This window comes from Neovison vison, chromosome 1 (assembly GCF_020171115.1).
Source record: "Neovison vison isolate M4711 chromosome 1, ASM_NN_V1, whole genome shotgun sequence".
Lineage (NCBI taxonomy): Eukaryota > Metazoa > Chordata > Mammalia > Carnivora > Mustelidae > Neogale > Neogale vison.
The window spans coordinates 41432039-41451324 of NC_058091.1; the positions used below are offsets into that span (position 1 = coordinate 41432039).

General features: G+C 39.6%; 1 protein-coding gene across 1 annotated transcript in view; it reads left to right on the top strand.

Annotated features, from left to right (window-relative positions):
* The first annotated feature begins 2596 nt into the window (after positions 1 to 2596).
* RNGTT (RNA guanylyltransferase and 5'-phosphatase) overlaps positions 2597 to 19286 on the top strand; it is a 344889-nt gene continuing 328199 nt past the window's right edge. The window contains exons 1-4 of the mRNA XM_044245889.1: positions 2597 to 2849; positions 13138 to 13247; positions 16708 to 16811; positions 16899 to 16987. Coding sequence (XP_044101824.1) covers positions 2786 to 2849; positions 13138 to 13247; positions 16708 to 16811; positions 16899 to 16987 — 367 coding nt within the window. The 5' untranslated portion in view covers positions 2597 to 2785. The remainder of the gene's footprint in view (positions 2850 to 13137; positions 13248 to 16707; positions 16812 to 16898; positions 16988 to 19286) is intronic.

A 19286-nucleotide genomic window follows, 5' to 3' on the forward strand; every position in this document is an offset into this window, starting at 1 on the left:
CACATAGACTACATAGATTACATATTCGCAAGATAAATGGTAACCAGTGGTTATGTTAAGGAGGACTTGGCAGTACTGTTTGTTATACATTCTTTCTTAGTTCTTTCTAAATTCATTTGGTAATGGGCATGGCCACTTGTGTCAGTTATTTGCCATTGTTTGAAAGAAAAACAAATTTTTTAAAAAAAGATTTTATGTATTTGTTAGAGAGAGGGAGAGAGAGCGAGAGAGTGAGCCCACACAAGCAGGGGGAGCGGGAGGCAAAAGGAGAGGGAGAAGCAGGCTCCCCGCTGAGTAGGGAGCCCCAGGGGAGGTGCTCAATCCCAGGGATTGAAGGTGCTCAATCCTATCATGATCAAGGTGGACCCTGGGATCACGACCAGAGCAGAAGGCAGATGCGTAACCAATTGAACCACCCAGGATGACTGAGCCACCTAGGCAATCCCCTAAACAAACCTTTCTTTAACTCTTTGACTTGCAGGTAGTTACAGCTTAGAACAGGTCACCTTAGGCTAAATTCCCCTGCTGACAGGAAGATAAGAGTGCTATCTTCCTTCTTGTTTCCTGAGATGGCTACTAGGACCTAAGAAAAACATTCCTGCTTGGTCAGACCCGCAAAAGGCCGATTTAGCTGTTAAAAAGATTTATACACCCATCAAAGTGATGAGGGAGAATTTACAAACGGAAGCTTTCTGAAGAGAATGTTCTAGGAAAAGGCAAGGGGGAAAAGTTCTCTGCTTTTTGTCAACAGGGAAAATTCAATCTTATTTTTAGTTACTGTTACACATTTCCTTATTGGCAAAATGGATGTTTGAGGGAAGAATTCACCCATGAAGAAGCGTTAAAGAGGAGGCCAAGACCTATTTATGAGGGTAGGTTGGGAGTTCTAGAAAACCAGGGAGGTGGTTGGTCCTTCTGTGGGCATCTATTTTTCCTCTTGTGGAAAAGCAGAGATGTGGGATTAGGAGTGATATAGACAGAAATACAAGAGAAAAACATCAAGAGAAAGATTCCTGTTAGTAAGAAACTGCCCAGTCACTTGGATGCCACTTTCCTACTCTACTGTCTTTTGTGGGGCAGAAGGGAGCCATGAGGTCCTTTTGCTCTATAGGCACTAAGGATGGAGAGGGCATGAACTATAATGATGTAAACTTAAGCACACACTGATGGCTTACAACCAATTACAGCTGCTGATGGGTGGCATGAAGCCTCTGGGAAGCTCTCCCTGTGCCTAGGACTGTGTGTGTGTGAGAGTGTGTGAGGGGGACGCTTTCCAAGGGGGGTCATCCCCAGTGAGGGAAAATGAGATATTCTCACAGGATTCGGTTCACCTTTTCCATTCCTAGAGATTTGGGGGATTGAACACTTCACCCCTCTGGGCATGGTATCCATTTTACTTTGTCAGCAGGGAAGAGAATTATTTAGATACACTGCTGGTCGGTAAGGAAAACCTTATCTTGTCCTGTCAGGAGAGGTGTGACACATTTACAAAAAGTTGTAACGGCAGCGCAGACCAGGAGTGAGACCTAACTCAGGACCTCTCTGTTTATGGGAGAATTCTGAGTCTTACTGAGAGGGTCCAGGCATTCAGGGGCTGAGCTGTTCCTTAAGTTTCCCACCTACCCACTTTAAAGTATACGCCACCCACCCACTAAACTCACAATCTTACAATTCAAATATAGTATTGGTCTTTAAAACCAAATTGCTACATTACAATTAATTTTTCCATTATCCAGTTTTATGTTTAAAACTTTAGTAATTACAGAAAGTCTTATTACAGGACGGAGTTTACAAAATGCTCCCAATCACTCGTGTTTAACTCGAAGGGTAAGACCATTTGTTCGGTAAGGCAAAGAACACCGTCAGGTAGTGGTACTCCAGAGGCAATTCCCGCCTTTGCCAATTATACACGTTAGTAACTTTGAGACACGGAGCCCCTGATGCTCCCCAGTACTCGGAAAATTTGCTCCAGAAATGTACAGACAAAACTCTAGAAAACCATTTTGGGATTAATTTCAGATACTTCAAGGATACTTACAAGTACCCCCCCCCGCCCCCAAAGAGAAAGTCATTTCTGGCATTCCAACTTCTCGCCCTTAGAATGTCTCTAAAGCTTGTTTCCCTGATCCATGTCAAGGAGAACTTCCCAAATTTCAGATCAAACTCAGATCCTGCCGGGACGCCAAGCTGGGCAGAAAAAAGGGCGATCAGGCGATCGTTAACTGTGGTGGGAAGGACACTTTCATCACTAAAACAGATGCTTTTGTGGAAGCTGCGGATCAGTCTACGCCTGGAAAGAGGGCTGGCTTCTCTACATTTTCAGGGGTGTCTATCTGCTGACTAGGTAAGAATAGAAAATACGTGTCATTTGCGGGAACCCGTACGAGGCCACCCGCGCTTGCGCGAAGCCGTCCTAAGGGCTAGCGGGAGTTCTCGGTGGGGCGGGGCAATGGAAGACACGCCCCTCCCATTCGCCGTGTTTTTAACTCTTTCCCAACCCTCTTAACGAGCTTCTCCGTCTTTCCCTCTGACCTCGGAAAGAAGGGGGCGGGGCCTATAGGGGCGGAAGTAGCAGTGCATTGTGGGCTCTCTTAGAGTGGTGGAGTTGATCCTGAATGAAAGTGGCGCGCCGCCTCTGACGTTTCCCGGGTGGGAGCTGCTGGGATTCCGACCCCTGCCGGGATTCGGGTGCCTCGGACCCTCCGTACGGAGCCGACCGCGAGGAGGCGGCGGCGTTGGCGCGGCGAGCGTTGGTGGAGGGGGCTCCTCTGCGCGGCCCCGAGACATGGCTCATAACAAGATCCCACCACGGTGGCTGAACTGTCCGCGGCGCGGCCAGCCGGTGGCAGGTAACCCGGACGGGGGTGGTGTTCGAGTCCTTGCATATCCGCGGGCCCGTGGGTGGGCCGTGTGAGGGGCGCAGCTTTCGTGGGGTTCCGTGCTTGTTAGTGGTATTTCAGGACCGAGGTGTGCTCGGTCGGACGGAGCTTCGTGGTTGAGTGTTTGGGAAAGTGATTGGAGTGGGTGGGGGCGGTGGGTGGGGGCACGTGTCACTCTCCAGGACGACTAAGTATTGCGAACGCGAAAGTAGGAGGTTTGGCTGGCGGGAGCTGGGGGCCCAAGAACACAGCGGGCATTACTTTGAAGCTTAGAAGTTTATGAACCTTCCAGGTTTCTCGGATGGGGAAGGGACAAGTGTCAGTCTGGAGATGGAGGGCTCAAGAGGAGAGGGAAGTTTCCCAGTGCTGAAATGGATCGACACTGACTGGAGTTTGGTTTTTAAAAACGATTTTGTTGTGAATTTTTGCGTCTTCATTGAGTTTGACACACAACAAACCTTAATGTGCTGTTTGAGAAATGCCGCATACACAGACACACTTCCAGTGAAACACCCATGAAACCATCACTACAATCAAAACAGTGAACATAACCATTACCTCTCAGAGTTTCGACTGCCCCCTGTAATCCCTTCCTCCTCAGGCAATCTCTTACATGCTTTCTGTCATAGATTAGTTTGCATTTTCTATACTAAAAAAAAAAATGGAATCATAGAGTGCATACACTTGTTTGTGGGGGGAGGTCTCTGTATTCTTTTGCTCAGCATTGTTATTTTGAGATTTATCCAAGTTCTTGTATGTTTGTATGTGCATCCCTTTTTATTGCACATACAAACAGTAGTAGTCCATCGTTAATGGATGCAGCACATTTGTTTATCCATACACTCACTGATAGTCATTTAGGTTGTTTGCAGTTTTTGGCTATTACAAATTAACCTGCTATGAACATTCCTGTACAGTAATTTGTATGGATATATGCTTTCATTTCTCTTGTGTCAGTTTCTAGGAGAGGAAGGGATCATATGGTAGGTGTATGTTTAACCTTTTAAAAAAATATCAAACTCTTTTTAAAAGCCATAGCATTTTACATTCCCACCATTAATGTCTGAGAGTTCTGTTTAGTTCATATCCTCTCCAAGGCTTGGTATGGTCAGTCTTTTTAATTTTACCCACCATAATAGGTATTTAGTCATATTGTGGTTTGTGGTGTATGTGAGCTTCTTGGTAATTCACATATCTTCCGTGAGATGTCCAGATCGTGTACTGATTTTTTTTTATTTTTTTAATTTTTTTAAAGATTTTATTTATTTATTTGTGAGAGAGAGAGGGAGAGAGAGCGAGCACATGCTGACAGAGAGGCAGGCAGAGGCAGAGGGAGAAGCAGGCTCCCCGCCGAGCAAGGAGCCCGATGTGGGACTCGATCCCAGGACGCTGGGATCATGACCTGAGCCGAAGGCAGCTGCTTAACCAACTGAGCCACCCAGGCGTCCCGATCGTGTACTGATTTTTTATTTGGGTTTTTATCTTATTGTTGAATTGTTAGACTTCTTTATATATTGTAAATACAAATCCTATGTTGGATATATGCTTAAATTTTTTTTTCTCTCATCTGTGGCTTGCTTTTTCATTTTCTTAACACTGTATTTTTGAGGAGTGAACGATTTACATTTGAACTACGACTTGCTGCTTATTCTAGAAGGTATTTTGCAACAAAAATTAAAGGGTTTTGTAGTGAACTATGATTACATGTTATGTATATATCTATAGTATGTCTTACTAGTTATTTGAAATTGTTGAAAGAGTGCTTTTTTATTTTTTTAAAGATATTTTTTAATTTTTAAAAAAATTTTAATTTTTTATTTTTTTAATAAACATATAATGTATTATTAGCCCCAGGGGTACAGGTGTGTGAGTCGCCAGGTTTACACACTTCACAGCACTCACCGTAGCACATACTGTCCTCAATGTCCATAACCCCACCACTTTCTCCTTACCCGCCTCCCCCTGGCCATTCTCAGTTTGTTTTGTGACATTAAGAGTCTCTTATGAGGGCGCCTGGGTGGCTCAGTGGGTTAAGCCTCTGCCTTCGGCTCGGGTCATGATCCCAGGGTGCTGGGATCGAGCCCCACATCGGGCCCTCTGCTCAGCGGGGAGCCTGCTTCCTCCTCTCTCTCTGCCTGCCTCTCTGCCTACTTGTGATCTCTCTGTCCAATAAATAAATAAAAATCTTAAAAAAAAAAAAAAGAGTCTCTTATGGTTTGTCAAGATTTTTTTTTTTTAATAATTCATTTAAGAGAGAGGGAGAGCCAGAGACAGAGCACAAGCTAGGGGAGAGGCAGAAGCAGACTCCCTGCTGAGCTGGGAGCCCGATGTGGGACTTGATTCCAGAACCTGGAGATCATGACCTGAGCCAAAGGCAGACGCTTAACTGAGCCACCCAGGTGTCCCAAGAGCCCTTTTTAAATTCAGGTTCCTAATTCTCCTGCTTTGTCAGGGTTTCCCCCCCCCCCCACATTTTACATAAAATCCTTAGTAAGTAGAGCCATATCAATGATGGCTAAAAATAATACTGTAAGATAACCTAAGCAAGTCTTAGGGTGAGGAAATGTCTTTAATGAAAAATGAAAAAATTTTCTTCATGCTCTAACCATTTTTTAAAAAAGATTTATTAGAGAGAGAGAGAGAGTGTGCATACAAGCAAGGGGAGGGGCAGAGAATCTCAAGCAGCCTCTGACTCCCTCCTGAATGCAGAGATTGGTGCAGGACTCAGTCTCACCATCCTGAGGTTATGACCTGAGCTGAAATCAAGAGGTGGTTGCTTAAGTGACTGTGCCACCTAGACACTCCTGCTCTAATCTTTTTTTTTTTTTTTAAGAGTTTATTTATTTATTTGACAGAGAGAGAAAAATCACAACTAGGCAGAGAGGCAGGCAGAGAGGCAGGCAGAGAGAGGGGGAAGCAGGCTCTCTGCTGAGCAGGGAGCCTGATGCGGGGCTCGATCCCAGGACCCTGAGATCATGACTTGAGCCAAAGGCAGAGGCTTAACCCACTGAGCCACCCAGGTGCCCCAACTCTAACCGTTTTTATATGCATTTTCACTTGTAATAAACGCAGTTGTTCTTGGTAATCGTTGTACTTATTCAAATTAATTGGTCACAGTTCTTTACATTTTTCTTTGTAGGCCGTTTTGACTTTTCCCCCCTTACCATCTCTAACTTTGTAGTGAATCCTTTCTTTATTACATGTGGCTTTTTTCTATGGAGTATGGAAAAGCCTCTAGATTTAGATCAGTGGCTTCTTTTTTTTTTTTTTTAAAGATTTTATTTATTATTATTTGTCAGGGAGAGAGAGAGAGTGAGTGCTGGCACACAACTAGGGAGCGCAGCAAGCTCCCGGCTGAACAAGGAGTCTGATGTGGAACTCAATCCCAGGACACTGGGATCATGACCTGAGCTGAAGGCAGACGCTAAACCAGCTGAGCCACCCAGGCATCCCAGATGTATGGTTTCTTTTCTAGCTTGGAGCATGTTCCTGGATTCTTTCGTTAGAATTATCTGTTACGCTGATTTGTGAGAAAAACAAGATCATAAAGTTCTTGCCAAAGTGATTATTTTTTAATTTGGAGTTAGAAAAATTGTTTAAATATCAGAGTCTAATGTAATGTGCAGGCTGGCAGTGACAAAGATCAGAACACTGACTTATTGTTAAATAGAACAAGTGTGGCACTGACTTGGGGTAGATAGCAGCAGGTAAGGTGCTGACTTCCAGGCAGCTTTATGCCTCTCTCAGAAATAGAGTTGTGTGCCTTTTTTTCCTCCCTCTGCTGGGAATTAAGGGCCAGGAATTAAGCTTTTCCTTATTATTGTATTGGAATATTTTGGCTTCCCAAAATTAGACTCTTTAATTATTGTGGTTTGGTGAGATACTAAGCTCATCTATCAGATTAACTATGATCCGTGGACAGAACCCTAGGCCTCCTGACAATTGCGCTGGATTTTTACTAGTAATCAGTATTGCTTTGGTTGTGATGCTTATTAGAAAGTACAGTGAACACAATGTACAATTCTTTTTTTTTTTTTTTTTAAAGATTTTATTTATTTATTTGACAGACAGAGATTACAAGTAGGCGGAGAGGCGGGCAGAGAGAGAGGAGGAAGCAGGCTCCCTACTGAGCAGAGAGCCCGATGCGGGGCTCAATCCCAGGACCTTGAGATCATGACCTGAGCTGAAGGCAGAGGCTTTAAAACCCACTGAGCCACCCAGGCGCCCCACAATGTATGATTCTTGATAAGTTTCTGTAAATTTCCCTTAAAGTTCTGTCTCTGCCTCTCCTAGGAGTGTTCATACCACATTATATATTTTGGAAATGCATGTTGGCAATGTTTTACAGTAGGTGGAGCAAAAAATACTATTTATATTTTTGCAACTTTAGTGAAAAATAAGGAATAATTCACATTCTACTTTCTACCTCCTATTTTCTTTCTTTTTTTTTTTTTTTAAGATTTTTAAATTTATTTGACAGAGAGATAGAGATCACAAGTAGGCAGAGAGGCAGGCAGAGAGAGAGGGGGAAGCAGGCTCCCTGCTGGGCAGAGAACCTGATGTGGGGATCAATCCCAGGACCTTGAGATCATGACCTGAGCCAAAGGCAGAGGCTTAAACTCACTGAAGTAATCCATGCTTATTGTATAATTTCCTTAGTATTTGGCATATTTAGGAAAATGTGTTATGGCTGTTTACATTTTCTCAATGTGAACATTAGGATACATCTCAGTAGTATTAGATGTTCATAATTTTCCCTGAATCAGAAAGAAGATGGTACTAATTATATATATAATCTATTCCACTATGAAGTTACTTCCTCTGATTAAATCAGACTTCCAATGAGGGAGAGCTCCTGGAGATAGGGCCAAGTTTTATTTTTGAAAAATTATTTTATTCACCTTATGAGTGATAGATTTTAGGGGAACACTTTGAAAAAAACAAAATTCTCATTTCTTAAAAGGAGATTATTCAACATAAAATTACTGTGCTTACTATGTGTGAAGAACTTACTTGAAACTAACTGTAGGAATGTAATATGAAACAGTATTGTGATAGGGATGGTGACTTTGGTGTTATTTTACCAGCAAATACTTGAGAGTCTTTGTGTTAGAGTACTTTGTGTTAGTCCTTAGGGCTAGGGAGATGATTTAGACATAGTTTATGGTGTCAGCCATCTGCTATGTGGTGAAATTTTTCTTTGCGAGCTCTGAGCTGTATAGGTTTAGGCCCAAAGAAGTCAGGTGGTTGAGTTTATTGAGGTCTGGTTTTTTCTAGTTTAAGTATGGCTGAGTGATATGGAGGATCAGGGAGGTTAAGGGTATTTAGTGGGACTGACCGTGGTGATAAGCTGTGGACTCTTAACATTGGATAAGGAAAGTGAAGCCTGGAGAAGCTGATGGAAACAGGATTGGGCCTCTGAGACAAAAGTGAGAAGGAGAGAGGGTCTAGTGGGAGAATCTTCTAATCTGTATTACTTACTTAATTATTATGTTTCTTGTTTATGGTTTATCTTTCCCAATAGAGTGTAAGCTCTTTGAGGGCAGGGATTTTTTTTCAAAAGATTTTATTTTTATTTGAGAGAGAGAGAATGAGAGATAGCACATAAGCGGAGAGGGAGAGGGAGAAGCACGCTCCCTGCTGAGCAGAGAGCCTGATGCGGGGCTCAATCCCAGGATCCTGGGATCATGACCAGAGCCGAAGGCTGGAGCTTAACGAACTGAGCCATCCAGGTGCCGTTGAGGACAGGGATTTTTATCTGTTTTTTTTTTTTTTTTAAATAAGTATTTTGTTTATTTATTTGACAGACAGAGATCACAAGTAGGCAGAGAGGCAGGCAGAGAGAGAGGAGGAAGCAGGCTCCCTGCTGAGCAGAGAGCCCGATGCGGGGCTCGATCCCAGGATCCTGGGATCATGACCTGAGCTGAAGGCATAGGTTTTAACCCACTGAGCCACCCAGGTGCCCTTTTATCTGTTTTTTGTTTTTGTTTTTTTTTTCTTTTCACTAATGCATTTCATGTACCTAGAACAGTGCTTAGTACATAATAGGTACTCTTTAAATATTTATTAAATAAGCCAATGTAGTATAATAATTAATGTGAGTTGATGGTAGAGGTTGTGAGAAGTGGTTAGATTCTAGATATGTTTTGAAGATAGATCTGAGAGGATTTGCTGATGGATTGAAAATGGGGTGTGAGTATGAAACTGAACCATTTCCTTACACCACACACAAAAATAGACTCAAAATGGATGAAAGACCTTAATGTGAGACAGGAATCCATCAAAATCCTTGAGGAGAACACAGGCAGCAACCTCTTCGACCTCAGCCAAAGCAACTTCTTCCTAGAAACATCGCCAAAGGCAAGGGAAGCAGGGGGAAAAAATGGACTATTGGGACTTCATCAAGATCAAAAGCTTTTGCACAGCAAAGGAAACAGTCAACAAAACCAAAAGATAACTGACAGAATGGGAGAAGATATTCACAAATGACATATCAGATAAAGAGCTAGTATCCAAAATATATAAAGAACTTATCAAACTCAACACGCAAAGAATAATCCAATCAAGAAATGGGCAGAGAATGTGAACAGACATTTCTCATGGCCAACAGACACATGAAAAAATGCTCAACATCACTCAGCATCAGGGAAATATGAATCAAAACCACAATGAGATACTGCCTCACACCAGAGTGGCTAAAATTAACAAGTCAGGAAACGACAGATGTTGGAGAGGATGCAGAGAAAGGGGAGCCCTCCTACACTGTTGGTGGGAATGCAAGCTGGTGCAGCCACTCTGAAAAACAGCATGGAGGTTCCTCAGAAAGCTGAAAATAGAGCTACCTTACGACCCAGCAATCGCACTACTGGGTATTTACCCTAAAGATACGAATGTACTGATCCGAAGGGGCATGTGCACCCAAATGTTTATAGCAGCAGTGTCCACAATAGCCAAACTATGGAAAGAACCTAGATGTCCATCAACAAATGAATGGATAAAGAAGAAGTGGTGGAAAGATTCAATGGAGTACTATGCAGCCATCAAAAGAAATGAAATCTTGCCATTTGCAATGATGTGGATGGAACTAGAGGGTATTGTGCTGAGTGAAATAAGTCAATCAGAGAAAGACAGTTATCATATGATCTCCCTGATATGAGGAATTTGAGAGGCAGAGTGGAGGGTTTGGGAGGTAGGGAAGGAAAAACAAACAAGATGGAATCAGGAGGGAGACAAACCATAAGAGACTCTTAATCTCACAAAACAAACTGAGGGTTGCTGTGGGGAGGGGAGGTGTGAGAGGGTGGTTGGGATGTGGATATTGGGGAGGGTATGTGCTATGGTGGGTGCTGTGAAATGTGTAAGCCTGATGATTCACAGACCTGTACCCCTGGGGCAAATAATACATTATATGTTAATAAAAAATAATAAAAAAGAATTTCAGAAGTAAAAAAAAAAAAAAAAAGAAAATGGGGTATGAGAAAAAGACAGGGGTCAAGGATAATGCCAAAGGGCTTGGCCTGAGCTACTGAAAAAATAGTGTTACAATTTGCTGAGATGAGGAAGACCATGAGAGGAGCACCTTTTAAGTGCTTGAATGTTGAGAGTTCAGGTTTGGAGATCATGTCTGAGACATCTGTTAGACATCAACTACAGACTAAGTTGCGTAGGCAGCTTGATATCTGAGCCTAGAGTTCAGGGAGAGGTTTGGACTGGAAATGCACATTTTGAGTCAGCAGCACATTCATGGCTTTTATTTATTTATTTATTTTTAAAAAGATTTTATTTATTTATTTGACAGACAGAGATCACAAGTAGGCAGAGAAGCAGGCAGATAGAGAGGAAGGGAAGCAGGCCCCCTGCTGAGCAGAGAGCCTGATGTGGGACTCGATCCCAGGACCCTGAGATCATGACCTGAGCCGAAGGCAGCGGCTTAACCCACTGAGCCACCCAGGTGCCCCATTCATGGCTTTTAAAGCTCTATGATGAGATGAGACACCAGGTGAGTGAGTGAATACTGATAGGAGGTCCAAGGACAGAGCCCTAGGACAAAACATTGAAGGGTCAGGGAGATAAGGAGGAGCCTGTAAAGGAGGTTGAGAGGTAGAGGTCAGAGAAATGGGATGAAAACCAAGGGGTTGTAGTAGCCAAAAAGCCAAGTAAAAAACTGATTTAAGAATTAAAAATTAAATTGAATTAAAAAGTGAACTTGGATTAAAAAGTAGGCCGTTCTTTGAGAACTGAGATTGTCTATCTGATTTAGCAATGTGGAGGTTATTGGTGATCTTGGGTGGTTTGGTACATAAAATGTAAAACTTTATTTTTTTAATGATTTTATTTATCTGAGAGAGAGAGAGGGATGGAGAGGGAGAGGGGGAGAGAGAGAAAGATCATTAGCAGGGGGAGCGGTAGAAGGAGAAGCAGACTCCCTACTGAGCAGGGAGCCTGATGTGGGACTGGATCCCAAGTCCCTGGGATCATGACCTGAGCTGAAAGGAGATGCTTAACCGACTGAGCCACCCGGGCACCCAAAACATAAAACTTAAAAAAATTATTTTTATGAAATTCAGGTTAAAGTCTCTGGACAGATGTTAAGGTTTCACTCATGTTATTTTAGGTAGCTATTTATTCCTACTGATATTATTGTGTTTTAAGATATAAGTCAGTTAAAATAGTTGATTTTAAAATTGATTATATAAGGTAACTCCTCCTGTGCTTAGATATGATTCAGGAAGAAAAAGGGTCAAAAGTTGGTCTTGTTGAAATTATGATCACCGGTAGTGGTTTTAAGAGGGATTTTGATTAGCATGCTTCTCAGCATTTTCCCTATCCTGGAGTGCAGGATAAAGTGCATAAGATGGGGAAGGTTCCAACCTCATAGTGGGGTAGTATAATTAGGAATTTTAAGGACTGATTTAATGCACTCTATTATCAGTTTTCTAGTATTATATCTTTTTTTTATTTTATTTTTATTTTTTTAAAGATTTTTATTTATTTATCAGAGAGAGAGAGAGGGAGAGAGAGCAAGCACAGGCAGACAGAATGACAGGCAGAGGCAGAGGGAGAAGGAGGCTCCCTGCTGAGCAAGGAGCCCGATGTGGGACTCGATCCCAGGCTGGGATCATGACCTGAGCCGAAGGCAGCTGCTTAACCAACTGAGCCACCCAGGCATCCCTAGTATTATATCTTTAAAAGCTTTAAGGCAATAACTTTTTTAATGTAGTAGTTTAAAACCTTAGTCCTTTTTTAAACAGCAAATTTTTAAAAGTTTTAAAATTATTTTTACTTAAAAATTTTTTATTAATGAAGTATGGTTGATAATACAGTGTTTTCGTAGTTTCAGGTGTACAGTGCAGTGATTTGACTGTTTTGTAAATTAGTGCTCACTAGAATAAATGTAGTTAACCATCTGTCACCATACAATGTTATTACAATATTATTGACTCTATCCTATGCTGTACTTTTCATTTCTGTGACATACTTATTTTGTAACTGGAAGTTTGTACCTCTTAATCCAGTTTACCTATTTTGTTCATACCTGCTCCCCAACTTAAGGAGTTTTTTTGGAAGTTCTGTTCACTGGTAGTTTTTCTTTTGCTATTCTTCTTTTTTTTTTTTTTTAAATACTTATTTTCCTATTTTAGAGGGAGGGAGAGAGAGTGCACTTGTGCTCTGGGGAGGAGCAGAAGGGGAGAGAGAAGGAGGGGGAAAGAATCTCAAGCAGACTCCCTGCTGAGCTTGGAGCCCCATGTGGGTTTCGATCCTATGACCCCTGACATCATGACCTGAGCTGAAACCAAGAGTTGGATGCTCACCTGACTGAGCCACCCAGGAGCTCCTTTCTTTTGCTATTCTATTTGATTGTCAATTTCTGGAATTTATGTTGTCCTTAAAAAATTCTGGACAGATGTGCACCTGGGTGGCTCAGTGGGTTAAGCTGCTGCCTTTGGCTCAGGTCATGATCTCAGGGTCCTGGGATCGAGTCCTGCATCGGGCTCTCTGCTCAGCAGGGAGCCTGCTTCCCTCTCACTCTCTCTGCCTGCCTCTATGCCTACTTGTGATCTCTGTCAAATAAATAAATAAAATCTTTAAAAAAAATTCCAGGGTGGTACCTTTTAAAAGTGTAGTTTAGATTAAGAATTCTTCATGAACAGTTCCATTTAAAATGTTTTAAGAAAGTGATTTTGAGAATACCTAATTATAGTTTCAACATGGAACATTTTCTTTAATGAAAATTGTTACCCATCTTAATGTTGTTTAGGAAGATTCTTACCTCTGAAGACAATGTTAGGACCAAGATATGATAGTCAAGTTGCTGAAGAAAATCGGTTCCATCCCAGTATGCTCTCAAATTATCTAAAGAGTCTGAAGGTAAGAAACAAAACATTTTTGATATTGTTTTAGTATGTTTTTATCCCTTTCTTGTTCTTCAGGTGGCTTTAAAAAAAAAAATTCTTATTTTGAAATAATTCATTGACCAAAAGGAAGTTGCAAAAATTTTCCATAGAATTCTGTGAACCCGCCTCCCAGCTTTTCCTAATGGTGTTCCCAATGGTGACATCTTATATAATTGTAGTACAATATCAAAGCAGGAAATTGACATTTGTACAGTACTTTTGAATTGATTACAGACCTTGTTTAGTTTTTACCAGTTTTTATATTCATTTTTGTGTTTGTGTGTATAGTTCTCTGCAGTTTGATCCAATGTATAGATTCATGGTATTAGATACAGAACTTTTTCATATCCACAAAGGAACTCTCTCATGCTACCCCCTTATAGTCAGATTTTACCCACCCCCCCATTCCTGTACACTGGCACCTGCTAATCTGTTTTCCATCTCTGTAGCTTTGTCATTTTGAGAATGACAAATGGAATAAAATAGTATATAAATGGAATAAAATAGTATGTGGCCTTTTGGTATTGGCTTTTTTCACTAAGCATAATGCCCTTGAGGTCCATCCAAGTTGTATGTTTCAACAAAAAGTTTGTTCCTTTTAATTGTTGAATATTATTCACTTGTTTAGATGTATCAGATTTTATTAAACTCTTCTCCCACTGAGTTATTTGAGTTATATTGAGTTATTTGAGTTATTTGCAGTTGTGGGATGTTGCACACACTTATGAGAACATTCATGTACAGTTGCCATTTTTCTGGGATAAATATTTAGAGTATGATGGCTGTGTGCATACCTAATTTTACAAGAAAGGGCCAAACTATTTTCCTAAATGAAACTTTATTATTTTTTATATTATTCTTATACAATACTGATTAAATTAGCTTCCTAGGGCTCTTGTAACAAATTACCACAAACTGGGTGACTTAAAACAGACATTTATTCTCTCACAGTTCTGGACACTGGAAGTTCTAAATCAAGGTGCAGGAAAGGAATCCTTTTGGAGGCTTGGAGGGAGAATCTTTTCCGTTCACTCTTTTCTGCTAGCTTCTGGTTAATGCCAGTGATCATTGGCATTCCTTGGCTTGTAGCTCTGTGGGTCATTGCTCTTGTTGACATCTCCTGTGTGTGTCTGTCCAAGTTTCTGTTTTTTAAGGGTTCCCTAATCCAGCGTGATCTCATCTTAACTTGATTATATTTATAAAGACCCTATAGCCCTATTTCCCAAAAATATCACATTCACAGGTACTAGGAGTTAGGACTAGAACATATTTTTTTAGGGGACATAATTCAACTTGTTACTGTTTGTACTCTTCTGTTTCAGTACATTCATCCAATACTGCTACTCATTATGTGCAAAGGTTTTTATTGTGGGATAGAAAAATTGTCACTTAGATTTTGAAAACCATATTTTGATATATGAGATTTACTTTACCTTGAAAACCATATTTTGATATATGAGATTTGAAATACGAGATATTTGAGATTTACTCATCCCTTTTCTCGGTATAGTTTTTGAGTCTTTGTTTATATTTTTTGTAAACTTTTAACTTTTATTTTCATTATCAATAATGACTTTGAAAGTCTTAGTTAACGTTTATAGAGCATTAAATATTTCCTGGTTGGTATGGTAAGAGTTTGGGCTTAGAAGCCACATCCTGGTTTTGATTTCCAGTTTGCCACTTACAGCTCTGTTGGGCAAGTTACATAATCTCTTCCTGATTCAGTTTCCTCATCTGTAAATAAAATTAGTGCATATAAAGCTTATAGTATAGAGCTTGGCACAGAGCAGTGCCTTTAGTGAATCGCACGATAACTCCATGAAATAGGTACTCTTATTATCCTTACTTCATGGTTGGACTATTATGAAAAATAAATATGTATATGTAGTATATGTATGTGTATATGTGTATGCAGATACATTCACACACAAACACATTATCCATACAGACACACAACACACAAGCACATACATATATACTTATATATGGGGCTCCAGGCAGTTAAGTCATACAGTACAGTTTCTCCATTTCCTTGGCTAAAGTGTTTTTATGTATTTAGAAAACTCGTATTTTCTTGTCCATCTCCACTTTTGATCCATATCTTATTTTGGATCTGGATACAAACAACATGGGTTCTAATTCTAACTCTCTGAGAAGCTATATTAATGAGATCTAACTCTGTGTTTGACAGTACATGTCCTCTGAAGGAATGAAGATCACTGCAGAAGTTGTGTGGGAAGGGAAGTAGGCCCAGGGGTGGCAGATTGTAGAAAATGCGCTAAGAAATACATTTCCTGTAAGAGCTCACGTGATGGGTAGACCTAACTCTCATCTGCACTTAAACTAAGGAATCTGAGGAAATCAGTGGAACACATGTGGTAGCTAGTTAATATTTTGGAAACAAACAATTTTGTTAGTTTTGTCAGTTTTGTTGTGCATGAAATATAAATGTCTTTGCCATTTTTCCCCCCTAACAGTGGAGTCAAATCATTTTGTAAACCAGTCTCCTTCAGACACATCCAACACTAGGTACTCAATAAAAGTGATAATAAAAGAGAGACAAATAACAGTTTTAAAAGTGCAGATTGTTTCCCTTGTCATTCTTTCCAGAGAATATGTGCTTCAGACTGAGGCAGAGGATGTGTGAGTTAACTGTTCTTTTACATGGCTCAGTTCCAGTGTGCGTATCTTAGTGAGACTCTCTTATTAGTCTGAATGTGATTCTAGTTGTTAAAGATTTTTTAAGCTACTTGGTCCCTGATCACAAGCCAACTACATTAGTTAATGCCCAACAGAAGAAATAATGATTTTTGTTCTAATGCAGGAAGAAAAACTGCCTGAGAGATGGGATTAAATCCTCAATGAGATGCAGTTATGGCCTTATGTACTGTTCTTTACTGATGATTTAAGGGATTTATAAGAAAATTTTGACTGTACATACTTTTTGCCTTATATAATACGTTAGAATTTAATTGCCTAGTATGTGATATAGTGATAGCTGCTTGGATTACTAGGTTGATGTGTGCTTGGGGGTTGGGGTGTATTTCACATACATGCTACTCTTGCTGTATCCTCTTGTCTAATGAATTATAGGTTGTGGGGGGACAGACTTAGAAAACTGCATCCATGTCTGCATTTTTAGGTAGACTTCTGTGATGTTGAAGTGGACTACGTTTTGCGTATGTTCTAGTTCTCTCATCGGTTTGAGGTTTAATTTATTTCATTTAGTGCCTTCTAAGTTCTAGTACCTTGAATAAGACTTGAGTAAGTGATGCTTTTGTTATCAGTAGTTCATTAGTCGAGTGACATAAAATCTCCCTCAGTGTAGATGGATGAACTGGAGTATTGCCATTTAATCAGTTTGTTTTGGAACAAATTCAGTTACTAGTAAATCTGCTTTTTTCTCTTTTTCTTCTCTCTCTCTTTTTTTTAAGGTTAAAATGGGCTTGTTAGTAGATTTGACAAATACTTCGAGGTTCTATGACAGAAATGACATAGAAAAAGAAGGAATCAAATACATAAAACTTCAATGTAAAGGGTAAGTCATGTATTAAGATTCTTTAATATTGAAACATTTTGCTGAAATTTGCAATTTCTTCTTAAAAAAATGTTTCCATATTACTAGACACGGCGAGTGCCCTACAACTGAGAATACTGAGACATTCATTCGTCTCTGTGAGCGGTTTAATGAAAGAAACCCACCTGAACTTATAGGTATGTCTGGCTTTACTTTACCACTGTTTAAATATTTTATTTTGTGTTTGGGTTTCCATTTTCTTTTTAGCAGGTGAGGTGATACAAAGTCTTTTTTTTTTTTTCTTTTTAAAGTAATCACTAAGAAAAGTGATTTAAAAAAAAAAAAAAGATTTATCTATTTATTTATTTGACAGACAGAGACCATAAGTAGGCAGAGAGGCAGGCAAAGAGAGAGGAGGAAGCAGGCTCCCTGCTTGAGCAGAGAGCCCGATGTGGGGCTTGATCCCAGGACCCTGGGCTCATGACCTGAGCTGAAGGCAGAGGCTTTAACCCACTGAGCCACCCAGGTGCCCAAGAAAAGTGATTAATTAGAGTAATAGACCTAAACTTTTGTGAACAATGAAATGTATTTTTGTAATTTTTATATTTTTCAAGATAAAGCCCTAATTGCCCCTCTTCATGTATACCACTGGGAAACTTTACCTTAAACACTTCATTTTTTTTTTATAATTTTGCATTTCATACCATACATATTGTAAAATTATTTTCACTCAGTATTATATTTCAGAGAGTGACCCATAATGTTGTATGTAACTGTGGTTCATTTTTTGCTATTATAGTGTTCCATCACGAATACCCTCTAGTTTATCCATTCTCCTGTTGATGGACAACTGTTTCAGGAGATATTTATTGATTGCTGCTCCTTGCAAGGTGCAGGCTCTTGGAACACATCAGTGGAGAAAACGGAAAAAAAATCTCTGCTCTCCTGGAGCTTATATTTTAGTGTGGACTAGAAGTAGGGGGGAGGGGATGTGGGAGGAAGGCAGGCAATAAACAATAAATATACTAAATAGGTAAAATGAAAAAACCTGACAGTTACTTAAGATGACATTTCACTTGTTTTCCATTTGTTTTTTTCTATTATAAACAGTGCTACTAGGACTGGTCTAGAATTTTTAAGGTTTGAATTTTAGCTTTGATTTTTTGTTCTTTCTGATATTTATATTGACATATGGTTTGAATTGAGGACCTAATTCAAATGTTTTCTGTATAACCAACCATTTGTTTTAGCATAGCTTGTTGAATAGTTTTTCCTTTTGTGATTTCTTCTTTAAGTTTTAAGCAGTTAATATTTTCCCTATTCAGAGAATTAACTGGAAAACTATTATGAATAGTAAGAAAATTCAGGGGATATATTTGAACAAAGATAAAAAAGAAAACATCAGCAACTTTCTTGTAAATAAACAGTAAATAGGAAGTAAGAGGATAGTCTTATTAGTCTTAATGATAATACTGGTTAACATTTATGGAGCAATTCCTCTGTACTAGTCACTCTGTAAACCATTTTACATTCATTATCTCATTTCATTCCTTTTTTTTTTTTTTAATCTCATTTCATTCATTCTTAAAACAATCCTCTTATGTGCACTTTATTGCTGCCCCCATTTTATAATGAGAAACTGAAGCTTGGAAAGATTAAGAGACTTGCTCAACGTCATTCACACAGCTTGTAATGGTTAGAGTTTAGATCATATTCTAAGCAATCTTATTTGTAAGTTCACACTCTAAGCCACTTTTCTTTTCTGTAACAGAAGTACAGGATACCAAGGAATAAAGTTTATTAAGAAGTATAGGAGGTCTTTTTGAAGAAAATATACTTGGATATTAAAAGATTTGAAGAAATGGGAGATATTTATTCCCAAATTAATTTCAATTTTTAGCGTACTTCTAAGCAATACTACAGTGAGACTTTGGAAGAGTTATTATGAAGTTGATTTATTTTATTTGTAAAATTTACTGTCTCCACATACTTAACATATATTGAACACAGGAAAAAATTGTTTGGCAAATTTTGAAAAACAGAAATAATGAGGGGATTGTCCTTACCAGTTATTAAAGCATAGAGTATAGTAATGGAAACTACAGTAGTTTTCTGGTGATAGAGGAGATTTTTTCCAAATCGTAGCAGGAAGTTTTGATTATTTAATAAACATTAGCCCACTATTTAATAACATGTATTTTAGATGGATTAAATATTTTTAAAAGGACCCATAAGCATATAGGAGAAAATATAGGTCAGTATTTATTTAATTCTGGAGTGAGCTAGGATATTTCAGTTACATTACCAAAGGCGGAATCCATAAATTTTTTTTTTTTTTTAAAGATTTTATTTATTTATCAGAGAGAGAGAGGGGGAGAGAGCGAGCATAGGCAGACAGAATGGCAGGCAGAGGCAGAGAGAGAAGCAGGCTCCCCGCCGAGCAAGGAGCCCGATGTGGGACTCAATCCCAGGACGCTGGGATCATGACCTGAGCCG